At 56.1% G+C, this 23,691-nt stretch overlaps 2 protein-coding genes across 6 annotated transcripts in view; one reads left to right on the top strand and one right to left on the bottom strand.

Moving 5' to 3' along the window:
* Positions 1-9,152, top strand: part of LOC112659098 (phosphofructokinase, platelet) — a 43,691-nt gene extending 34,539 nt beyond the window's left edge. For 2 of the 4 annotated variants that reach the window (XM_025445572.3, XM_025445574.3), the window contains 7 exons: positions 972-1,124; positions 2,829-2,993; positions 3,297-3,358; positions 3,618-3,729; positions 4,567-4,666; positions 8,341-8,443; positions 8,760-9,152. In XM_025445572.3, the coding sequence (XP_025301357.1) occupies positions 972-1,124; positions 2,829-2,993; positions 3,297-3,358; positions 3,618-3,729; positions 4,567-4,666; positions 8,341-8,443; positions 8,760-8,907 (843 nt within the window). In that variant the 3' untranslated portion in view covers positions 8,908-9,152. The remainder of the gene's footprint in view (positions 1-971; positions 1,125-2,828; positions 2,994-3,296; positions 3,359-3,617; positions 3,730-4,566; positions 4,667-8,340; positions 8,444-8,759) is intronic. The other 2 variants (XM_025445575.3, XM_025445573.3) reach the window with 1 other exon arrangement.
* A 756-nt stretch (positions 9,153-9,908) lies between these two features.
* The window catches only part of PITRM1 (pitrilysin metallopeptidase 1), a 36,954-nt gene continuing 23,171 nt past the window's right edge, over positions 9,909-23,691 (bottom strand). The window contains exons 14-27 of one of the 2 annotated variants that reach the window (XM_049101344.1): positions 23,341-23,479; positions 19,150-19,266; positions 17,886-18,018; positions 16,660-16,780; positions 16,488-16,564; positions 16,117-16,282; positions 15,785-15,906; positions 14,204-14,324; positions 13,543-13,614; positions 12,959-13,071; positions 11,818-11,943; positions 10,951-11,096; positions 10,424-10,526; positions 9,909-10,328 (exon numbers count right to left, since the gene is read on the bottom strand). In XM_049101344.1, the coding sequence (XP_048957301.1) occupies positions 10,235-10,328; positions 10,424-10,526; positions 10,951-11,096; positions 11,818-11,943; positions 12,959-13,071; positions 13,543-13,614; positions 14,204-14,324; positions 15,785-15,906; positions 16,117-16,282; positions 16,488-16,564; positions 16,660-16,780; positions 17,886-18,018; positions 19,150-19,266; positions 23,341-23,479 (1,650 nt within the window). In that variant the 3' untranslated portion in view covers positions 9,909-10,234. The remainder of the gene's footprint in view (positions 10,329-10,423; positions 10,527-10,950; positions 11,097-11,817; positions 11,944-12,958; positions 13,072-13,542; positions 13,615-14,203; positions 14,325-15,784; positions 15,907-16,116; positions 16,283-16,487; positions 16,565-16,659; positions 16,781-17,885; positions 18,019-19,149; positions 19,267-23,340; positions 23,480-23,691) is intronic. The other variant, XM_025445571.3, reaches the window with a different exon arrangement.

The following is a 23,691-nucleotide window of genomic DNA, read 5'->3' as shown; positions in this document are numbered from 1 at the left end:
AGAGCCGTCCCCCCACGGCTGCGTTGGGGTCCCCAGAAGTGGCACGATGCGCCCCAGTCTGCGCCGAGGCCGAGGTGCCGCGAATGCCAGAGGGTGGCTGCTGCCCTGCTGGCCGGCCCGGGTCAGGAGTGCAGGGAGTCAGAGCCAGGGTCGTTCTCCGCGGGGCCTGTCGCCTCCACGCGCTGTGCACTCAGAGCTCCGAGCCGTGCATCGCTGCCCCCGGGCCTTGGGCCACATTCCTGGTGCCGGCCCCGTCCTGGCAGGCCGTCCCGTCCCCACAGGAGGGCCCGGTGGCTTCCCGAAGATCGAAGGGAAGGAGGAGCAACAGGAACCAGGACGGAGGGCGTTCCTGGGGTTCTAACCTGGGTTCGGAGGTGCCAGCCGCCTCTGGCCTCCTGGGCTCAGCCGCCTGCCTGCCTGGGCTCCACGCGCGGCTGCAGACGGAGGGGCTGGAGCGCGCCCCCTTGCATGGTGCCGGCCACTCCGTGCGCTACCCGCACAGGCCTCCACGCCCGCCCCGGCCGCCGCCCCAGGAGCAGGGTGTTTGGGGAGCACGTGCCCCCAAGGCCGGCTCCGCCTCCAGCTGTGCGTGGCCCCACAGCGGGCCCGTGCTCCGGGCAGGGGTGGGGGGAGTCCCGAGCGGAGGAGCGCGCGTGGCCGTGGGGCGATGGTGGGGGGCGGACACTAACGAGTACTTCCACTAACCTTGGCCTGCGCGTGGCCACAGCCCGCGTCCTTGGCGTCCCGGGCGGCGGGGGTCACGGGGGCCTGGGGAGCGCAGAGGCTCGCGGCTCCCGGGCCCTCTGACGGCCCCAGCCCACCTCCCAGGCGCCAAGGACCGGCCGCCGCCTCCGGCCCCTGCTTTGCTGCCCGCCTGCTCGCGCCGCCTCCCCTGGGCCCCCCCACCCCCGACACCTTCCATCTCCCGGGAGCCCCGGGGCGCCCCGCTGACCGGCCTCCCGCCGCTCCAGGCTTTCGAGAGCTCGCTCCTGCTGGCCAAGGCGCGCAAGCAGCACCGGGAGTTTTGCGTGCCCGTGTGCGTCCTGCCCACCACCATAAGCAACAGCGTCCCGGGCACGGAGCTGAGCCTGGGCTGTGATACTAGCCTCAATGCCGTGATGGAGGTAAGCGGGCCCTCGCTGCCCCGTTTGCTCTGGGTCCTTCCCGCCCCGCGAGGATGGCCGGAGCTGGCCCGCCTGAAGCCGCGCAAGGAGCGAGCCCCGGTCGGGGCTGAGCGGGACTCGGGCGGCTGGAAGGCGGAGGGCCCCCAGCACCCTGGGGGGTCTCCTGCGGCCCGAGGCGGCTGCTCATGTGGGGGGGGGCAGCCAGCCCGCCCCGGGTGTCCGGAGGCCTGAGGGGGAAGCTCCCGGGAGGACAGGCGCGGCTGCGGCTCGGATGCGCCCTTGGCTGTGTGGGCGGAGGCAGGCCCCGCTGGCACCCCCCGGTTGCTGGGGTCCTTGTTGTGGGGTGGAGGCTGTCTGGGGCACGGTCCCCCAACACACACAGGAGGAGGGAAGGTGGCCAGGGGTGGGCTGGCTGCAGAGCCTGCAGCGCTTGCCCTGGGGGCTGGAGAGGCCTGGAAGTGTGCAGTCGGGGTCTAGGTGGGGGTTCTGAGCTGGACCACGGGGAGGGGACAGCTCTTTCCTGAGCGCCTGGTGCCCCACCTGTGACGTGGCACCTGCACCTGGAGCCTTCTGCTCATTCTTGTACCAGATCCTCCCCACTGTGGCAGCTCCCATGGGCCCCGCATGTGACCGTGGACTTGCCTGTGTGTACGTGGCCAACGCGGCCACGGAGCGCCGTGAGGTGCCAGGCGTCACCCCGCTCTGAGGCTCCCTGCATCCGTTGCGCTTCGCCGGGGGCGTCTCAGTGGCCAGATGGGACGCCCCACCCCGCCCCCATGCTCAGCAGACTGCTGACTTGTCGGGAAGGCCTCCGTCACGGGGGCTAAGCACGGGCTCCCGGGCTCAGCACGACTCTGTCCTCACGTCCAGGTCCACGGGCTCTGCGTTAGCCCCGCGCCAAGCTCTACCTAATCTTGTATGTGTCCTTAAAGCTCGAGTGTGATGATGTGTTAGTGCTGGAACCGACTCCATGCTTGGACCATCGTGCTCAGAGAGCCGTGGCTGCCGCCATGGGGCGTCTGCATTGGGAGGTGGGGGCTGCCACCGTGGATGGGGCCGACTGGGCCAGGCCAGGGACACGAGCAGCCCTGGAGTCCTCCCCGTCCCCCAGAGGTCCCCCTGCCAGCACCACCGGCGGGTTGGGGCTGTGTCTGGTGCCGCGACTTTGGTCGGCGGTGGTCTTCGTAACCGAGGGCCGTGGCTGCACGTGCTGGAGGAGGACCGGGCGGTCTGGGGGCGCCGCCCCCCATGCTGAGAGCAAGGCTGCAGTTGGAGCTGGTGCCCGACGTGGGCTGCCCCGGGAGCACTCGCGGTGCTCTGCAGGGGTGAGGCGGTGGAGGGCGGTGCACGGCCGCGTCTGCTGCCCCCCTTTGGCTTGTGTGGCGGACGTTTCCTCAGAAGACCCCCGGGGGCCTGTGTGCAGGAGCCGCATCCCGTTCCGGGACGTAGCGTTTAGGGTTAGGATGAGGGCGCCCAGAGCGCAGGTCACCGGGAGCTTTCAGAAGCCGACCCAAGGGACGTGCCCGTGAAACCCTGGGGTGCCGCGAGGACGCGAGGGCAGCTGGAGTGAGCTGGGCGCAGGCGCCCCGTGGCAGGCAGTGTCAGGGCGCGGGGACGGTGACCACACCAGCCGTGGGCAGGGCCCCCAGCCGCGGTACCTGGCCGCCCCCGCGGGGGCATGACTGTGTCCTTCTCTGTGGCCAGACGTGCGACCGCATCAAACAGTCGGCCAGCGGGACCAAGCGGCGCGTGTTCATCATCGAGACCATGGGGGGCTACTGCGGCTACCTGGCCAACATGGGGGCGCTCGCCGCGGGAGCCGATGCCGCCTACATCTTTGAGGAGCCGTTTGACATCCGAGATCTGCAGGTATGGCCATGCGTCGGGGCCCCTAGGTGAGGGTTCTCGGGGCCCCGATGGGGTTGGCTCTGAGGGGCGGGCGACGGGGGTGACGGTGCACCAAGTTCCACGCGCTTTCAATGACCCCATCACCACGTGGAGGGGCACGTGCTGACGCGGGTTGGATGGGTGTCCGTGTGGGAGGGTCCGCGGTGGCTGGAGAACATCCCTGGAGCGCCGAGGCCTGCCTGCCGGGGTGGCGGGACGCCGAGGACACAGCACGCGGGGTGGCACCTACGAGGCCGAACCACCTGAATGCCTGCTCTTCCCCAGTCCAACGTGGAGCACCTGACGGAGAAAATGAAGACCACCATTCAGAGGGGGCTCGTGCTCAGGTAGGGACAACCCGTCCCCACCCACGGAGCCCCTTCCCGGGCCCAGCTCAGGGCCCCGTTGCACAGCGTGCTGCAGGCTGCGTACACGGGCGTACCCACAGGGTACAATGAGGAGTCCAGGGTCACTTCGTAGTTATTGCTATGGCTATACCAAGTCGTTTCTCTGAGGCACCGGCATGTCCAAGGAAGGGCGGTGGAGTCGGGCGGGTGTGGGGCCGGCTGGGCGCCCCCCGACGGCCCGCGCCCATGCTCCCTGCAGGAACGAGAGCTGCAGTGAGAACTACACCACAGACTTCATCTACCAGCTGTACTCCGAGGAGGGCAAGGGCGTGTTCGACTGCAGGAAGAACGTGCTGGGCCACATGCAGCAGGTGCGGCCCGTCCCGGGCACTTGGTGGGAGGCCTTGTTAGCCCCGGGGAGCGTCGGCGCGGGAGACACGGTCGTCGTCACTTCGGCATCTACTTTGCTCTGTTACGGTTCCATTTAACAGTCCCGCCCCACTCCGCAACCCAGAAATCCTGTGTGCGGGCGGGTGGGCGGTTTTCAGGCAAAGCATTGATGGGTAGAGTTGACACCCGCTGATTGGGGAAACCTGATTGAATTGGGTACATCATTGGATAGCGGGCCTTAGTGACTGTGACGCGTGAGGTTTGCACACCATCAGAGTGCTCTGGGGGTGCTCGGCGGACCACAAAGCCGGCGGTGGGCGAGGGTGACAGGCCCGTCCTGGTGCCAGCACTGCCTCCTGGCCCTGCCGTCCTGGGTCGGCTTGTGTGCTCCCAGGGCCCCGGCTCTTGGTGCGTGCCGAGATGGTGGGCGTCTGTATTTCTGTGGGGGCTAGCCCCCAGGTCGGTCAGAACCTGATGGAAACTGGGACTGGCTCCCCCCCCAAAACAAGACAAAGTAACCCTGACGGACGATTGGAAGCTGTGAGCTGCCAGGGGTGCGGGCGGGGCGGGGGGGGGGGGACGAGCACAGGGATGCGGGCCTCGGGCTGAGCTCCAGCCACAGGCCCCAACAGCAGAAGGGCTGGGGAAGGGCAGGGAAGACGAGCAACAACAAAAAACCAGAACCCCCACACCACTGTCTAGAGTGGAGTCTCTTAAGCGTGTGACCTGAATTGTGTTAAGTGCCCATACCTCCCAGCGCAATCTGCAAAAGGGGCGGGCGGGCGCGGCACTGACCTCCCGTAACTGACCGCCCGCAGGGTGGAGCGCCCTCACCATTCGATAGAAACTTCGGAACCAAAATCTCTGCCAGAGCCATGCAGTGGATCAGCATGAAATTGAAGGAGTCTCCGGGCAAAGGTGCGGGGCCGTGTGGGGCGGTGCGGAGGGTGGAGGGGCTCCTCGTGGGCACGCACCCAGCTCTGGGCTGCACATGGCACTCTGCGGCCCGACTGCACTTGGTGGCGGGGGGCGGGGGGGCTCCTCGTCTGCGTGCAACCAGCCCCGGGCCGCACGCGACACACCGTGGACCCAGTGCACTTGGCGGCGGTTTGGGGTTGGGGGTGCTCCTCGTGGGCACGCACCCAGGCCCGGGCCGCACGTGGCACGCCGCCGCCCGACTGCACTTGCTGCGTGACCCTCTGTCCAGGCCGCCCCTAGGAGTGGGTGGCTGGGCCGAGGCCGTGCTGTGCTCCTGCTCCGTGGGGCCCAGGTAGCTGCACGCGGGGCTCCTTTCCGGGAGGATGCTGCCCCTACCCTGGCCTCCCCGCGGCACTTTGGACAGATACAGGGACCCTTCTTTTCAGAGACACCCAGGAACTGGCAGATGTCTGTGCGGTACCCTCCACCCCCCCGCTGGCCACCGCCCCACGGGGCCTCCAAGTTGCCACCCTGTAGCCCTGCCGCCTGGGCGATGCCTCGGCAGGCTCCCACGCCTGAGCGGGTGTGTGTTTAGGCGTATGGAAGCCCGGGCGCGGTCCCTGTGCAGGGCATTGGGGGCCCAGCTGGTGTTGGGGCGTGGGGGCCAGCCACCCTGAGCCCTGCCCTGCATCCCCACGTCCCCGTGCACAGGCCCACCGTGGGGAGTGTAGCCTCTCTCCTTCTGTCCAGGCACCACGTGACCCGTCCCTTTCGGGCTGTCGCTGTGACGTGGCAGTTTCACCGTGGCCTTGAGGGGAACCTTCCAGAGCTAGGAGGGAAAGCCAGCCGCCCTCAGGCTGCCTTCAGGCTCTCGCTGCTCCCGTGAGCTCTGCTGGCATTTTGCCTACCTTTCCGTTGCCTGCGAACACTTACCTTATTGACTTTTTCTTGCTTTTGAACCGTATTTTGATTGCGGAAGCTTGCTCTGTGTTTCATGTTCTGCTCCCCCCTTGGTGCAGACAGGCATCGTGGGGCTGGTCGTGCTGTGCAGGGCATCTCCTAGTGACGTCCTCTCAGTCTTTCTGTAGATAGTGAACGTTTTTCTTTGTGGTTTGAGCTCTTTTTTGCCAAAACACTTGGATGCGTTACTACTTTGATCCACTTGATGTGAAGTCTGAGGTCTGATTTCATGTGGATGATCCCTTACTTGGGAGCCGTTTGTTGAGAAGTCTGATCTCCACAGACCAGGTACCTGTGAACTTGGCGGGACGACCTGGGTTGCGGGGTTCATGGTTGGGCCATCAGTGTTGATTGTTGGTATCCCAGCCTTGTAGATGGCTCCTGATAGCTGGTAAGGCGAGGCCCTTCCCCTGGGGCTGCTTCTGGTTTCAGCTTCTCTTGGCCTTTTGTGCCGATGCAGAAATGGAACCAGATTGTCACGGTCCTCCAAAAACTCTGTTGGATGTTTTGATTGAGGGAATTACATTTAATCAATAAATCATTTGCAGGAGGAACTGACATTTAAAAAAATATTGTTTTTTAAAGATTTTATTTATTCGTGAGAGACCGAGAGAGAGGCAGAGACACAGGCAGAGGGAGAAGCAGGCTCCCTGCGGGGAGCCCGATGCGGCACTCGATCCCAGGACCCCGGGGTCACACCCTGGGCGGAAGGCAGGCACTTAAACGTTGAGCCACCCAGGCGTCCCTTAAAAATATTTTCTAATTCATGGACTCTCTCTCCATATATTCAGGCCTTTCCTTATCTCTTATGAAAGCATATAGATCTTGCATGTCTTTTGCTAAGTTTATTCCTGACCTGAAGTCTTAAAAAATGTGTTGTAAGTGGTATTTATCTTTTTTTATCGTTGGCCTGTGGAAACATAATTTTTGTACACAGTTTGCAATCCACAATTTCCTACACACTGAATTCCAGCCCTTATTTGTGGATGTTTTGTTTCTCACAGCCATGGACATATGCCCGTCTCGTATACAACCTTTTACTTCTTCCTTGCTACTTGTGGGCGGGTGAGTGTTGCTCCAGAGAAATCCCGAAGAGGTGCAGTGAGAGCAGAGCTCCCGTCGAGGCCTCAGCCCTGGTGGCACGGGGAATGCTTCCAGGGTTGTTATTTAACGGAGGTCTTTCTGTTAGTCAGTCACACCCGTAGGTCTGTGAGGAACTGGGGATCGTGATGCTGGTGTTTGTTACGTAGTCTTTTGATCACAAAAGGATATTTTGGGTTTCCTTCGCTATGTCACGAGACCATTTCATGAGCCAGAATGGCATGACGAAGCAATTAATTCACACAGACTCCTGAGCATCCCCAAGGCCCCAGAATCCCTCAGGACGCATGCATTGCTCACAGATGCAGGAGGCTTATCAAGGTTGAGCCCGGCGCTCGCAGGCACAGCCCAGGCAGCTGCATGTGCAGACGCTGCCTGCAGTTCCCAGGGAAGGCGCGGGGTGGCGCCATTCCCACTGCCCCCAGGACCTTGCTGCTTCTCGCCTTTTTTTCTTTTTTCTTTTTTTTTGTAAAACTGAAAATCCTCTTTGGATTCCTTTCAGTTGGCGGAAACAGGTACCAGTGCAGGTCTTCCGTGAAAGCGGGGGATACCCGTACACCCTTTAGCGTTGACCGAGGTGGGCACTTCCTTTAACTGATGAGCTGCTGTCCAGCCCAACCTTGCTTCCCAGGGTGCACCGCCTCCCGGGGTGGGGGTGGGGGGTCTGTGTGCGGCTCCTGCACCGTCTCCCGTGATGGCCTCCTGCTCCAGAGACTTCCCTTCTTGTCCTGTCCCTGTCAGAAGAGTCTGTGAGACGGCAGTTGTACTTTGCTTTCTGGACGCCTGACAACTCCCCTGGGACGTGTCGAGCCTCCTGCTTCCCTTGGGAGAGTGGACTTCGGAGTTTCCAATGTTTCCAGAAACAACAAAGCAGCTCTGTAATCAGTTTCAGTCTGCTTTCTAGGAAATGTCCTGGCTCCCGTGGCACGCTTAGCCCCCTTTACTGCAGACGCGTCCTGACCTCACCGCTGTTGCCCTGACCAGTCTGTGTGTTTAGTTTTACATCCAACCCTTGACTTAAAAAGCAGCGAGGCAAACGATCCAGCCTCATTTTAGTTTTCGGAGAGCTGACTCTGCCTTAAGGTTTGGGTGTTCTTACTTGGCCTGAGGATGCTCCTCCCCTGCCCTTGCAGCCTCCCCCATGTCCCTCAGGAGCGCAGGCTTCCTGTGCTAGGTCACTGGAGCTGGCGCTTTGTGTGGAGGAAGCGGGTGCTCCCACGGCGTGTGCAGCGAGACCTGCTCACCGTCTGGAAGCACGTTCTGGCCTGAGCTCTGGGGGCGCCGCCAAGAGCAGGTCACCAGCCCCTCTGGGGGTGACTGTGCAGCGAGAGGGGCCATGCCGTGGCCCGGGCGCCTCCTCTCTGCCCTGTCTGTAGTCCCAGGGCTTCAGCGGTACCGGAGCGGTGCCCACGGCCCCCAAGGAAGCGCAGTCGTGCGGCGGTTCCCTGGGCCTCGCCCCCACCTCGTCTGAGGGCCCCGGGCAGTGTGGGGCCTGGCTTCCGGCCGCAGCTCTTCTCTGCCCCCCGCCGCCGGCAAGCCTCCGTTTCTCCCTCACCTCTCCTGTGCCCGGCAGGCCCGATTATTTGTTCTGACATTTTTTCCATCTTTTACAGGAAAAAGATTTGTGACCGATGATTCCATCTGCGTGCTGGGAATAAGCAAAAGAAATCTTTTCTTCCAACCGGTGACAGAGCTGAAGAAGGAAACCGACTTCGAGTAAGTAAACAAGCCGTCGCCAGGGGAGCCCTCCCTGCCCTGCAGGGACCCCACGCACGGCTGGAGTTGGGGTCCTAACTGCTGAGCCCAGCAACTCCGGGAAGTAGCTCCAGGAAAGCAACTTAGACAAGCCTTTTAGGAGCGGGGGGGGGGGGGGGAGGGGGGGGGGCGGGGGGGGATCTCTGGGAAGATACGGAGTGGGCTCACGTAGCTTAGGAAAGCCGCCCCGTCGTCCAACGCTGCGTCCGCCCCCGACGCCAGAGCCGTGCTCTGGGCCATGGCCAGCCATCCTGACAGCCGCTCCTCCTGTCCACAGGCACAGGATCCCCAAAGAGCAGTGGTGGCTGAAGCTGCGGCCGCTAATGAAGATCCTGGCCAAGTACGAGGCTAGCTACGAGGTCTCCGACTCCGGCCAGCTGGAGCATGTGCACCACCGAGGCCACGAGGAGCCCGCTGCCATCTAGACACCACCCGCCCCACACTGCAGTGGACTTCCGTTTGCTGCCTGGTTTTCTAGCACTTAAGTTATTTATCGGCACTTTTCTGCGAGTATCGTCGACGTGAATACCCAGTCACGGAGCCCCCGTCCTGTCTCCCCCACCCCCTCGGGCCCCGAGACTCCAACATGAGCTGTGTTCCGTGTTCCATACTGTGTCCTGCTTTACCACGTGCGTGGCCAGTAGAATTAAACATTGAGCTACAACCCCAATCGTGGTACTCTGTTTTTTTACATAGGGATTTAGAGCCTCGGGATCTGTGAGCCACCGTCAAGGCTTTCCCAGCAGTTTTATGGGCAGGGATGGGTGAGCTAGGCCCTCTGCACGTACAAAGTCGTCACAAAAGACAAAGGCTCCGCTCTGACCCATGGTAGAGGTGCGACTTGTCAAGTGTGCAGACGGGCCCTGCACTGGACACCAGCCAGGTGGGGCGACCCAACTTGAGTGAGGCCAGGGGTAGAATTAAAAACAGGAACTGGGGATGTGTTTTGAGAACAAGGTGAGTTTGGAGCCTCACTGCACACAGAGGCCGAGGCCCTCCTGCCGAGGAAACTCATCGCTGTGTCGGGGAGGACCCAGGGGAGGGCCCCATAGGGCCGTGGGCCATCCCAGCCAGGGGGACACGGAGAGCCTGGCTTCCCTGGGCACAGGGAGCTGGCGAACTAGGCATCTGTTTCTGCCTCTCCTGTCGCCGGAGACATACAGGGAGCTGCAGAGTCGAGTTCCATCGGGGACCTGAGGGTGGCGTGGCCACGAGAGCCAGCGGATACTCCCTCCCCCAAAGACAGTGGGAGAAGCTTAATGTGCTTATTAATCCTTCAGGCCGCCCATCTGTTACAGACTTCCCCAGCGTCTGTGGTGTGACCACACCGGTTTCACAAATCAATAGTCGGTTTGTTTTTCAGTAAAGGCCCCAAGAACTTCTCTAGCAAAACGTCACTTAAAATAATGACTAAATCACAGGTAGGTCAAGTCAGAGTTATCTTTTATTTTTACGTTTTAAAAATAAGTTAAGTGTTCCAGGTAAAATAAACATATCCATTTCTTAGAATAATTTGTGCATCTCTAGCATTTAATACATGATTTCAATTCATTTCTTCATGATCTTTCCTTCGAGGACAGAAGAGCTTGGTCTAACTGGGCCACCCAAAATTCTAAGAATGATGTGAGCAAAATGTGCAGGGAACCAGTAACTTCTCTCACCTTTCCAACTAAATGAGCTCAGGCTTCATTTTCAGGAGCCTCACGTGCCCGCCGGTGCCGCTCAACCCCTGCGTACAGTCAGAATTGCTCGCTATCTTACTATCCACGACGGGTCCTTAGCGATCTCTGCGTTCTCTGGTCCAAGCAGAGCCAACCCGTGTGTGCTCTTCCCAACGCCAAGGTACCTGGAAGGCAGGCGGGGACACGTCAGGGTGTTTCCCACATTAGGAGCCTTGGCGGCCACAGGGGAGCCCTGAACACTGGGCCACGCGGTACATACTTGGTGCTCACGTTGATGAGACCCTCGCGGCTGACGGCGAAGAGCTGCTCCCGGTGCACCTGCTTCATCTCATCCGAGAGGCCACAAAGAAAGTGGTCCAGCCCTGACCATGGACACGGAAACTCAGAGCGGCTGGCAGGGGCAGCTAAGCCTGTTCTAAGGGCGCCCGAGGGACACACGCCCAGAGGTCACGCTGGTGACCTTCACATTCTCATCCAGCCTCTCCCCTCGGGTGTGGAGGCCAAGTCAGAGTGGCTTCCTCCCCCAGACTCGGGCCACCCACCCTGGGGTGCTCCTGGGGCCCCTGGGCCTCCCATCACTCAAGCTCTGAGAGGACAGGATTCCACACTCTGTGAGTGGCCAACACGAGATGTCCCAGCCTGGGTGCTGAGAAGCTCAAGGGGGACGTCTACGCATCCTAAAGGAGGGTCGGAGGGGTTTGAGGACAGGCACACAGCTCAGAGGAGCTCAGGGCAGGTGCTTGGGCAACACCACTTCTCAGGTGGTTTGTTGCTTATTCCAAATACCTCTGTCTGAAGGAGCCACGGGGGCGTCCACGACGGAGAAAACAGAAAGCTTTGCTTCGTCAATGTCCTGTTGTGTGAACCTCCCGGCCTTAGCCCACTCCACAGCCTCAGAGAAAGACTGCAGCGTCTCTGTTGAACGTGGATCCCTAGGAGGGCAGAGACACCCATGACCTACTTCACCACAGATTAAATGCACCTGATTTCACAGATATGGGAAGTCAAATAGACAGGGAAGGAGACTCGCGTGCAGAAGCTAAGAGTAAAACCCCTCACTTCCTTCAGACGCACCCAGAATAGACACATAACCCCCCACATACAGGCCAGCGAGCCCGGACACCCTTCCTTCCTGTTCTGCTCACGGCAGCATGTGCCCCCTGCAGGTGCCGTGGAGGTAAGGGTCACAGCCGTGCTCCTGTCCTGTAGGTGCAGATGCGTCCTCTAAGAGTCCCAGGACGTGACCAGGGGGAAGCAGGGAGACTGCGTCAGGGGCAGCAGCCTCATCCTGCACCTGGGGTATTCTAAGGCATATGCTTAGAAGCCTTCTAGAAAAGGGGCGAGAAGAGTCAGGGGCCGTGACAACGAAGCGCCCAGCACCCACACTGGGCCCGACAGGAGCCCGTGAAGCTCTCGGCTTGTCTGTAACTAAAATCTTGGTGTTTGGTAACAGGTAAACATTGAGGCCAAAGTTCGTGTTACGTACCACTGCTCGTAGACACTGACAACGAGACGATGTTGCTGGGTGTGGGGATGCGCCCAAGAAGCGAGACAAGGGGAAACGCTTCTTCACAGACTCACCCCAACACGTAAGATGGGGGGACCTGCGGATGCCTGGGGGATCCAGAGTCGGGAGGGGCAGCGCCGACTCACCGGTACGAGTAAAGTGTGAACACCCCATCACGGCTGAGTCTGGCGCCTCCACCATAAGCACCACCCTTTTCTCGGATTTCTGTATGCAAGAATTTGGCAGTCATCAAACGTGCAAGGATCTTAAGACTGAAATGAATGATTAAAAAAAAAGCACGTTAAAAGCTGCAGGCCTGCCAGGGAAGTACCGTACTTAACAAAGTAGTTACGCATTTGATGTCTTTCTGGCTTAGGATAAAACCAAGATGCACTACGGTCTCCCCTTTTCTAATGAACAAGAGAGAACAATCACGAGAACAACGTGAGGTGAATTTTCAAGGCAGGGTTGTGGGAAGAGGTGGTGAGAGGGACGTGGACGCCCCTTGACACTTCCGGGCTCCTCTGGCTACAGCACACAGGGATACTGAGACTCTGAGCAAGGGAAGAGGTGACTAAATTTTATCGCTCGGGCAAATGTATAAACCATCCTTTCTTTAGATCCCCCAGTGATGTGGCCGTGTGTCTCCACTGAAACACGGAAAGCTCCTAAGGAGATTTCCACAGGTGTACACACTCCGAGAGTGCACTTCTGAGTCCTACATTCAGATCAAGTGCAGCTATGGCCGATGCGCTGGAAGAGACGGATGGTTCCAGCAAGGACCTTCCAGGACTGAGTGGGGCCCTGCTCGCTCCCCACTGACTGGTCTCAGTCCAGCCAACTGCAGGAGCCAACAGGTGTCCCCCGGAGATGGCGGGGGGTGGGGAGCTGCTCCTATCGTGGGTTCACGGTGCCAGACCTGTGCAGACGGGTGCCCCCCTCTCCAGCAGGGACTGGGGGCTGACCTCCCACTTATTTTCAAAGAAAGAAAACGAGTTCACTGCTGGAAAACTAACAAAAGCAAAGAAAGGGGAAAAAATACGGGTACTGCTACTGCCAGGGTCCTCCTTAGGACATGTCCGTGCTCTCAGCCTGTTCAACAGGGGAGCACATACCCCTGGTGCGAGGGCTCAGCACTCAGGACACACATTTACCTCCTGGGAGCATGGAAACAAACTGGCCAAACAGCTGAGCGCCACCTGTAATTCTATCCTCACGGAAACCCCCAGCAGCCGTGGGGGCCGGGCCTGCACGCCCACCCCGGCCATCCCGCCCCTGGCCCCGCACCTGGCGTGGTCCGGGTCTGTGAAAGGGGCCGTCCTAATGCACTCGCCCACGTAGTTCACCGGGAAGGGCAGCAGGAAGTGCGTCTTCATCTGGCACGGTTTGAAGGTGGGGTCCTGAGGAGGACAGGCAGGCTGTGTGGGTTCCTCCCGCAGGACCCCTGGCCTTGCCCTCGCGGCTAAGGGCACGGTGACCGCGTCCTTCCACACAAGCTCTCTGGACAACGAAGCACTCAACCCTGACCCAGGGCTATAGTGTGTAGTTTCTCGGTTAGAAACATTTCCTCCTACATGGTTTCCACCCGTAAGTGACTTGGTGACCTCATCTTTGCGTTTTTCTCCAGAAACATGTTACACTGCCATCCTCTGATGAACCAAACGGGAGCCCTCATGCACTGCAGCGGCGCAGGTAGAGGGTGTAGGGTGCCCAGCTGACAGCGAGGCGGGGAGCCCAAGGGCCCTGACAGGTGCAGGACGGGCTACAGCCCTGCCCGCAGGGGAGAGACCCCGGGGGGTGAGGGGCCTGATGGCAGGGCAGACAACCCCGGACCTGCTCTCTCCAAGGTGACGGGGACCGTGTTAACTTACTGTGATCAGCTTCCTTAGGACTCGGGGGCCGCTCACGTGGGAGCTTACGCTGGATCCACCAGGTGCAGGTTTCTGAAAGTAAAATGTTTCCAAGAGAGATGAGAAAAATCCCAACTCCCCTTAAACGGATAAGATACAGTCTCGAAAACTCATAGCCAGTGACAAGTGTCGGGGCACATGTGCTTACGTATTTTCAGTAACCCCGCTTTAAGCACATGACATTTCTGTACGGATTTCCAGATGGTCAGGGAGAGGCAGGAGCATGCCCCCTTCCTGGGAGCTCCAGCACTGGAAAGACAGGCCCAGTGGCCCTGCCACAGTCACGGGAGCAGGAATGCTCTGTAACACCCCTGCACTGTCCACCTCCCCCAGGAGAAGCTCCTTGACGGTTCTGCTGAGCCAGACTAAACCTGCTCGGCGGGGAACGGGACACCGAGTCAGTCCTGGGCCATTCTCACGCCAATGGTGCGGCTCTCAAATCCACTGTTCTTCCCCGGCAGGAAGTGTTCTCTCCAAGGCTCGAGTGACAAGGGCACTTTGAGTTCACTTCTTACCTCGCCCTGCCATGCCGTGGGGACACCACAGACATCGTACCCCCTAGATGGGACACTAGTGGGAATAAAAGGGGCCGATGGTGCTGTGGCCAGGGAGCAGGTCTCACCTCGACCACATACGGGCACACAGGCTCCTGTTCTTTTTTACTCCAACTGAGGCTTCTAATGAACTTTTCTACTGCTTTTGCTGCCAGAGACATCTGTTGAGGTGTAGCATTCATGGAGCACCTGTGCAAAAAAAAAAAAAAATTCACAAATATGTCAGAAACCATTACTATAAAACATAAAACACTGTTTCACTCAGTATTTCGTAGAAGTAACACAAGAACACAAGGACGTGACTACTACATCCATTTTGTATCAAATAATGTTCAAGGGGCCCCTGGGTGACTCAGCGGTGGAGCATCTGCCTTCGGCTCAGGGCGTGACCCCGGGGTCCTGGGATCGAGTCCCAAATTGGGCTCCCTGCATGAGGCCTGCTTCTCCCTCTCACAGAGCCTGTGTCTCTCTCTGTGTCTCAGGAATAGATAAAATCTTAAAAAAAAAAAAAAATAGTGTTCAAAAACATTAGAAGTAAAGAGTAGCCCAATGCTGACGTAACAGAGCCGTCTCCACAGTGCTTTCCCGTGAGGTCAGGGCCAGAGCCGGGGGACGGCCACGCGGACGCCACGAGCGTACCGCCGACGCTCAGCTCCGTGGACAGCCCAGGACCCAGGCAAGGTCTGCCCACAGTGCCTTCCGACTCACACTGTCTGCAGGCAGAAAACCTACATTACCGTCTAAGAGAGAAATCAACACCCTGAAACGTGAACTGGTCCTTAAAGTGAAGTGGCAGTTGCCAAAGACGTCCCAGGCTCCCAGAAATGTACTATTGGAAATTCCACAAAATCACAAATACTGTTCTCACGTACAAGTTACTGGACGGTACAGACTACCGACGGCGTGTGTCTCTCCCTTCAGGCCGTAGCTCCTGAATTTATTCTAATTATTATTTTGTTTTGTTTTGTTTTTCTTTTTTTGAATTTATTGTAATTAATAGCAGGTGCCATCATATTACTGCTGACTACACGCGGGAGCCATCATCCACTTCTTGCACAAATCTGCCAAGTCGTGTCTTACAGAGGAGACAGAAGGTCTGAGTGCCCATGGGTGCAGGGGGGCCATGGCCCAGAAGTGGCAGCCAGGTGCTGTGCCAGGAAGCCCTGGGGGACCCTTTATGAGGAACTACAAGCTAATCCACATTTGTGCCCCTGCTAGTGAGACACTCAAAGTACACTGTCAACCCTGTTACCATGTCATTCGTGCTCACCGGCCTGAGGGCGACTGTGTGTGACTCGTGTCATCAGGTAACTGCTCTCACGAGAAACTCTGCATCTTTACTCTGCTCTAAAGTAAGCTAACCTTTCCCGTCTCATGCTTATAGAACACTAGCAAGATAATACCTACTTTGCAGTTCTAGGATTGCAATAGCTTGCTTTCCCACCTTCCACATTTACTAAACTTAAAATATTTTTTTCCCATAAAAAAAGGTTTCTTGATGATGGGAAACATCTGAAATCCAGAACAAATTCCATGACTGACCCCAAGCCCCAGACTCTCTCTCTGATTGAAGGTGAGTGTACGTAACTACAACTTCAAGTGAGAAGAATCTGAACACCGCACTCAGGGAACGGCGGGGGAGGCGCTACCTCATGTTGTCCCGGTGTAACACGTGTTTCTGGATGTGCGGCAGCTTCCTCAGCACCGGCCCGAGGTCTGTCATCTCCGCGATCCTCTTCATCAACTTCACCTGAGCCGGAGAAGCCGACACCTAGAGACAGACCCCCGGGCGGGGCGGCCACCACAGGTGCTCCTCCCTCCCGGTCGGGAATGTGACTGTGCCGGGATGGGATGCACCTGCCCGGCTCAGCTCGGGGACGGGTGGGCCGACGAGGGGGAATTAAAAGAACCTTTCCTATGAAATTTGGTTTTCTGGGATGTAAACAGTTTGTCACCAACTCTGGAAGACCTGGCTCCTCACCTGCTCCATCCCGCTGAAGGTCTCCTGTAGGTCCCCCGTGGGTGTCAGGGTCCTGCTCGCCCTGACGGACGCGTACAGGTGCCCTGCATCAGGGATCCCGTTGGACAGCTCTTGAGCGCACATCTTAACCAACACTCTGAAGTGTTCTTCTTCTTCAAAGCACGGGCTTTGTAAAAAGAAAAAGGCGTTAAGTTCCTCGACACCCGCCCATAACCCCTTTCAATATCATGGAAAACTAGTTTCCAAATGATTTAAGTACCCTCAGGAATTACAACTAAAATTAACCTCAGAAACCAACCACCACAGAGAAATGAGTAGAAACTGCTTTGACAACCCTTGAGCCCCAGAATTAGGTCTTTACTAACGGTTACCTGTTGAATATTTCACTCCATAGGTGCATCATGTCCGGAAGGTTCCTATCAAGGCAGAAAGATGAGAAAAGCACACCCTGAATCATGAAAGAAAGAAAAGTTATTTAAGAGGGGAAAAAAGGTGCTGGAGAACCCCCGTGGAGCGCCCTGGGATACAGAAGCACCACGCTACCTGCTCGTACGTGTCCAGATGCACGTCGTCGGGCAGCACGTGGGGCGACACGGTCATCCCCCCCGTTTTCAGCTCGATCTGCTGCGCTTGCTCCCTGTAGTCCAGAAGGCCGCAGCCCAGCCTGTCGACAGCAAAGCACGGTTCCCCCAGCTGCCAGCACGGTCTTGGCCGCGTCCCCATCAGCCGTGAGCCGCCTACGGGTCGGCCGGGCCGCACCCTCTGCAGCCCCGCCCTCACACCTCAGCAACACTAGAGCACAGCTGTGCATCCCACCGTGCGCCTCGTTCCAGGCGGACACAGCAGCTGCCCGGCGCTAACGGGACACTAAGCTCCACTGCGGCAGCACCAAGCTTTCTGGGGCTTCTGGTGGTCGCTACGTTTTCCTTTCTCTATGACATCCTGGCACAGACTTCCCCTGCCCAAATGCTCAGGTCAGAAAGGACATCTGGAGAGCAAGCCTTCCTGAGTTTCAGGAATAGCAGAAGTCCTCTCAGGTGGATGATGCTTTCTGGAACAACATCCTATTCCCTGGGTAATAACTCAGGCCACAGCGCCACTCATGAGGTCTCCCTGGAATGGCCGTGCCGCCGAAGGACGAGCAGCAGGAGGCCTGGGGGAGGAGAACGTGGAAATGGCTGGAGGGGTCTTCACACAGAACCCACATCCTCGGGCTCCCTCTCGGAGAAGGCTGAGCACACGGGGGGCTCGGGGCGGCTGGCCCACTTGCTAGAGTCCCCCTGCCGTGCTGTCCTGGCACCTGGGTCCCCCGTGTTCCCACACGGATGCAGACAATAGCTTCCTAGAGTAACAGCAGCTAGTTGGCTCCACGGAGGGGGGCACGTGCCTTGGCCTCTCAAGGTCACCCCGTGCCTATGTGGCACACTTGTTGACTTACATATGCTGATGATGCAACAATCATTCTTCTCACCATTTTAAAAGGAACTAAGTTGTTGACATAGATATGTCTAAGTATCACCATGTACTCTGGGCTTATAAATACTTTAAGTCCTTACATTTTAGTAAGAAAATACAGCTTTTGTAGAACGACTTCTCAACAAATATATCACATTTTACTCACACTTTAATAACACTATGGGTTTTCAAAATTGACATATGCTGAAAAGTGACTGCTGATGCACCAAAGCAAAATAAATACCTATACAGAAAAATTCAGTAACAAAATACATGAAGACGTGCTGACTGCACCAACACGTGTGTCCCCTTACTTGGTGAGGACGCTGCAGAAGAGCGGCACGTAGGGCCGGAGCTCGTTGGGGAGGGTGTGCAGGCTGGCGAATGCTCTGAAGTACACCACGCCGTTGGTGGGCTGGGCACAGTACTGCACGGGGGTCTCGCCAGCTGCAGAGACAAAAGGCAGACTTTTGAATCGCATGATCATTGTTATTTTTAAAATGCTGGTGCTTTTCAAGGGTATTTAAAATTTCCATCAGCAAAGACTACTGCCCATTCCTGGTGACCACTAAACAACCCATGCCTCTGAGAGGGCTGGGCAAGGAGTGCTCTTCAGGCTCTGGAGCTACCCTGGTGCTTGGGCAGGCCGGACACTGCCTGTGCCCACCTGCAGCCCTCCATGCTGTCACGGTGGGCTGACAGCTCCCACTCTCTCACCCCTCCCAAATGCCACCCCCAAACCCGGGGTCTGAGGACCCACCGTGGCCCCCATGACCTCTGGAGTCCCAAGGTCCTCGGGGGCAGGTGTTGCGGGCTCAATTTCTTACAGCAGCAGTGGGTGCAGGGCATTTATGGACAACCCGTGGTCTACCTTCACTAATTCTTTTAATGAACACTTAATGAACCTCACTGATAAACCATAGCTAGGGGAAACTCAAACTCGTTAGTAACCCCACTTTGCAGAAACAGTCCCAGTGGCCGTCCTGAGCGTCCTGTTTCTGTTCACCCAGAAACAAAGATCTCATTCGTGCATGCACATTCATGCATCAGCGTGGTGAACGGAGGAGCCCTGTGAACCAGTGGGATGGCCCTGGTGGGAGTGCAGCAGGGCGTCAGGACTCCTCGGGCACAGCATGCCCAAGACGGCCACCGGCACCCAACAGTGTGCTGCTGCCGCAGCATGTCTCACACGCCTCCCCACGAGCAGCGATGCAGGGTGGGCCGGAAGGAGCTGGCAGGAGACCACGCCGCGGCCCTGCTGTGTGCTCGGGCTCCCTGCGCGGCTTGCCGCCTCTCCTGACGGGGTGAGGCTGGACCAGGGGCACAGAGGGTGCCGGCGGCCCTCGGGCTGTGCTCAGTACAGCCACCGGGTGATCAGGAGCCTCGTGGGACTGTGGAAGCAGCACTCTGTGAGCCCACTGCGAGGAATGTCCCTGAGTAGGGAAGTCTACTGTCACCGCGCGGGAAATCCCACCTACACGAACCGTGAAGAGTAAGCCTATCAAGAGGGCGGTTGGACGTTTCATGGGAATCATTCACATGTGGCACCTCCTGCAGACACCATGCCCAGGGACTGACCTGCCAGGGCCACCTCCAACTCCGTGAATGACATGGTGGGCTCGATGTCCGACACCTTCAGTGCTGGCAGACACGAGGCATCCTGAAGTCTACTCTGCTGATCCTGTAGTTCTAAGCCTAGAACAAAGCGAGGTGATGAACGCTCAGGACGGCCACTGGGAGGTCTGACGCTGTCCGTCTGTCTGTCTGTCTGTCTGTCCCTGCTGCTGCCTTTCATCCTGACAGTCAGCCTGGCCGCACCACCAGCCCTGTGGTTTTACAGTTCCCATGTTTCCCAGCAAGCCCATTCCAAGGCCCAGTAACCTGCTCAGGAGACCGTGCTTTCTGAACTCTCCTCCTCTCAGTCACTTAAGGGAACCACTTCACGGGGAGGAGGGTGGTGGTGGGCCAGAGTTTTCAACCCATTTCTCACTGGCGTGAAGCTCCAACTTTTGAACTTGTCTATTCTTATTTCATCTGCACTAATTTCAGCACCATGCTTGTAATCACATAAATTTCACAAATTACGAATTCAAGCATACCTCCTTCTGGGCCTGAGCCCTCACGGATCTGGGGAGAGGGGGAGACCCCTCCTTCCTGGAGATACAACGGCCCAGCCCATCAGGGAGAGAACCAAGGCTCAGCACATGCGCTGACAACAGCGCTGGATGGTACATTAGCAAAGACTCCAGTGAAGTTCTGTCAAACAAAAGTTCATTTCCCACGACAGTGTGAAGAGCTGGGCTGAGCTGCCTCCATGTCTGGCCCCCTGCGGTCCCCAGCACCTATCACCTCCAGGGGCCTTCAGGGTGGCCGGACACAGGGACCTGGCCTCTTGGGGCTGGCACACAGCACTCGCTGCAGGAGGCACTAAGGCGCAGGTTTCCTGCAAATTCCCACAGAATTCCCAGGCCCGCCCTCACCAGTCTGTTCCGTCGACCAACTAGGCTGACCCTGCCCCTACTACCCCTTGCACCCCTGGGCCTGTGTGCTGGACCTGAAAGCCTGCTTCCTGCCTCTCCCCTCACCTAGTCTGGGGAGTAGCTGGAGGGCCCACCCCTCATCCTGTCGGCAGCCACACCCTGACACCTGCTGCTCCTTTCCCAAAGCACCTGTAGGCACACAGCGATCTCTACCAGCAGCTTCTCCTCGGCCAGCAACACGCTCCCCATGGCAGAGGCTACAGCCCTTCACAACAGCATGTGACCCATTATACAGAGATGGCCCAAACTGGAGGATGGTTTAAAGTTAATTAACTTCCCATGCTCACTATGTTCATTGGTGGTCAGCTACAGATTAACCTTTGATTCACAGATTGCTCACACTAAAGTCCTCATTTAAGACTTACTGACCTGCAATACCCCCTTACATGCACTAGCACTATCTCCTACTTAATGGAACTCTGTGGTAATCTGTAAAGTAACATGCTTTTGTAAAATGAGCCTCCATCCACTCACATGTTGGGTGTGGACAAGAGCATACCTCTGTGGCCATGCCAACAACCTGACAACTCAGAGAATGTACGTTCTGTTGCTTAGACCTGGAATTATGTTCTGTGCCACAAAGGGCTTTCATCAAAAATGGAAAATGGGTGGGACTTCATCAAACTAAAGTTTCTGCACAGCAAAGGGAACCATCAACAAAATGAAAGGCGATCTATGGAATGGGAGAAAATACGGCCAGCCTCATCTGTAAAGGGCTAATACCAAAGATGTAACAGAACTTACACAGTTCAACACCAAAACGTTACAAATGGGCAGAGGACTTGAACAGTCACTTTCCTAGAGAAGACATACAGATGGCCAACAAGAATATGAAGTGCTCCATAACAATCAACATAGGGAAATGCAAATCAAAACCATGATGAGGTCTCACCTCACACCCATCAGAATGGTTAAAGTCATAAAGACAAGAAATAAGTGTTGGCAAGGATGCAGAGAAAGGGGGGTAGCCCTTGGGCACTGTTGGTGGGAATGCAAACTGCAGCCACTGTGGAGAACAGTATGGAAGCTGTTCAATCAAACACAGAACCACTACATTATCCAGCAATTCTGCTTCTGGGCATTTACCCAAAGAAAACAAAAACTCTAACTTGAAAAGGTATCTGTACCCCCATGTTCATTCCAGTGTTGTTCACAAAAGCCAAAACATGAGTACATGTGGATGTACCGATGGATACAGATGTGGTATATACACAATGGATTATTATCCAGCTATAGAAAAGCAATGAAATCTTGTCATTTATGGCAATACAGAGGTCATTACACTAAGTAAAAGAAGTCAGAGAAAAACAAATACTCTATGAGCCCACTCATAAATGGCACCCGAAAAAACAAACACCAAGCTCACAGACATGGACAACAGATTGGTGGGTGCCAGAGGTTGGGGGCTGGGGTGAGAGGAATGGATGAAGGGGGTCAAAAGGTACAAACTTACAGATATAAGTCATGGGATGCAATGCACAGCATTGGTGACTCTGGGTAATAGTGCCGTGTTGCATATCTGAAAGTTGCTAAGAGTAGATCTCATGAGTTCCCAACACAAGAAAATAAATTCCAACTGTGTGGTGACAGATGTCAACGAGGTGCATTGTGATCACTGAGCAATCTGCACAAATAGCCATTCATGGTGCTACACTCTTGAAACTCATAATGTACCACTTACATCTCTACTTACTTACTTAAATCCACTTAATAGATTGTGCCCGAATAGAAATGCATCATCATGTGTTAAATGTATCAGAACAGTACTACAGTTGATCTTAACCAAAGGCCAAGAAGCAATCAATATCTCAATTTAAAAAAGCAAGTTGGCATTTGTCAACTGGCACACATGCAACAAAAGTGATTGTTATATTACTCACAATTAGCTATTAAATGTATGAATAGCTGTATGTCAAAACAAGAACTCTGAGACAGAGGGAGAGGTTACATGCTGAAATTAACTCTGCCTTGATGAGATTAAATCATGAAATCTAGCATTACTCACTTCCTATCGAAAGCCAACAATACCATCCTTCACATAATCCCAGCCAACTACCACTCTGGAGAGGTAGGCGGTGTCTGTACGTTCTGTATACCTATTTTGGTAGACTCTGTTAATATAGAATTTACATATGACAAAATCCACAGTTGTAAAGATAATTCAATGAATTCTGACAAATGCATAAAGTAATGTAATCATCACGTGAAGACAGAACATTTCTATTCCCCAGAAAGTTCCCTCCTGGCTCCCTGCAGGTGACCCCCTGCCCTCACTTGCTTCTGTTAGGATGGTTTTACCACTTCTACAATTTCATGTAAATGGACTGAGTAGGTATTTTTGTGCCTGCTAACTCCCCAGCACAATGCTCTAGAGATTCCTCACTATTGAGTGTACCAGGATTTTGCTCCTCTTTGTGTGGCTGAGCCATATTTCCCAGTACAGATATACCATGTTGATGGAAATATAGCTCCCCTGAAGTTTGTGTGGACATACACTTTCATTTCTTTTGGGCAAATACTCTGGAGCAGACCACTGGGCCTAACATTAAGTGTGTGTTTAGACAGTAAGAAATCATGTAGCTGACTCTGTCTTCACCCACACCTGCACCACACAGACACGGGCGGGACCTCATGACAAGGCCTTCATCCCTCACCGAGATTCACTTCTTTTTATTTTTTCTGTTACTTTTTTAAAATAATAAATTTATTTTTTATTGGTGTTCAATTTGCCAACATACAGAATAACACCCAGTGCTCATCCCGTCAAGTGCCCCCCTCAGTGCCCGTCACCCATTCACGCCCACCCCCGCCTTCCTCCCCTTCCACCAACCCTAGTTCCCCTTCCACCACCCCTAGTGAGATTCACTTCTTCCGAGCTCAAAATCATACAGTCTGCAGTGCTCACTTGGTGATTAACTATAACTACAGACTGCAACATAACAGATTTTAGTGGTATATTACAGCCCCTGGTAAGTACCAAGTACTTATAAAATCTGTAAAATGTAAGGCCTCCTTCCTACAACTTCTGTCTTTCCTGCTGAACTAGAGGATGAATCTCCTGAGAATAAAGGCAAACCCTGGCACTGAAGCCATCACACCCAGCACTGACCTTTGTCAGTGCCCAATAAATGTCTGTTAGTGGAAATGATACTTGCATCCAACTGTACATTCCCTTTACAAAGTTCACTGGGTTTGGCTGAAGGCTAGGAGTTAGGATGAAAACATCTACCTTTCTCATAGATCTGCTGCTTGTCCTTCGGGGAAAGAGAGTTGACCTTCTGCTTTAGTTTTTCTGTCTCCATCTGTGCTTGTTTCTCCGGATACTTGTCATCGGGTGTCATTGACAAAGTCAGCTTGTGCGGATTATTCTGCAACAGACACAGCAACAAAGGCCAAACTGAAACAAGATCTCACTGGAGCCCAACATGCTGACCAGTTTCCAGCGCCACATGCTGGGGCAGGATGTGCCCACCTGTTTTGAATAGTGAGGACAACAGAGCATCCATCCCTCAAAGGCCGTCCTGCAGAAATCTCAGGAGGTATGGGACACTCCAGCCACCACGCTCATCACAAAGTAACA

Source organism: Canis lupus, chromosome 2 (assembly GCF_003254725.2).
Source record: "Canis lupus dingo isolate Sandy chromosome 2, ASM325472v2, whole genome shotgun sequence".
NCBI classification, from domain to species: Eukaryota; Metazoa; Chordata; class Mammalia; order Carnivora; family Canidae; genus Canis; species Canis lupus.
Note: the sequence above shows the minus strand (reverse complement) of the source record. Positions and strands in the feature narration are given on the sequence as shown.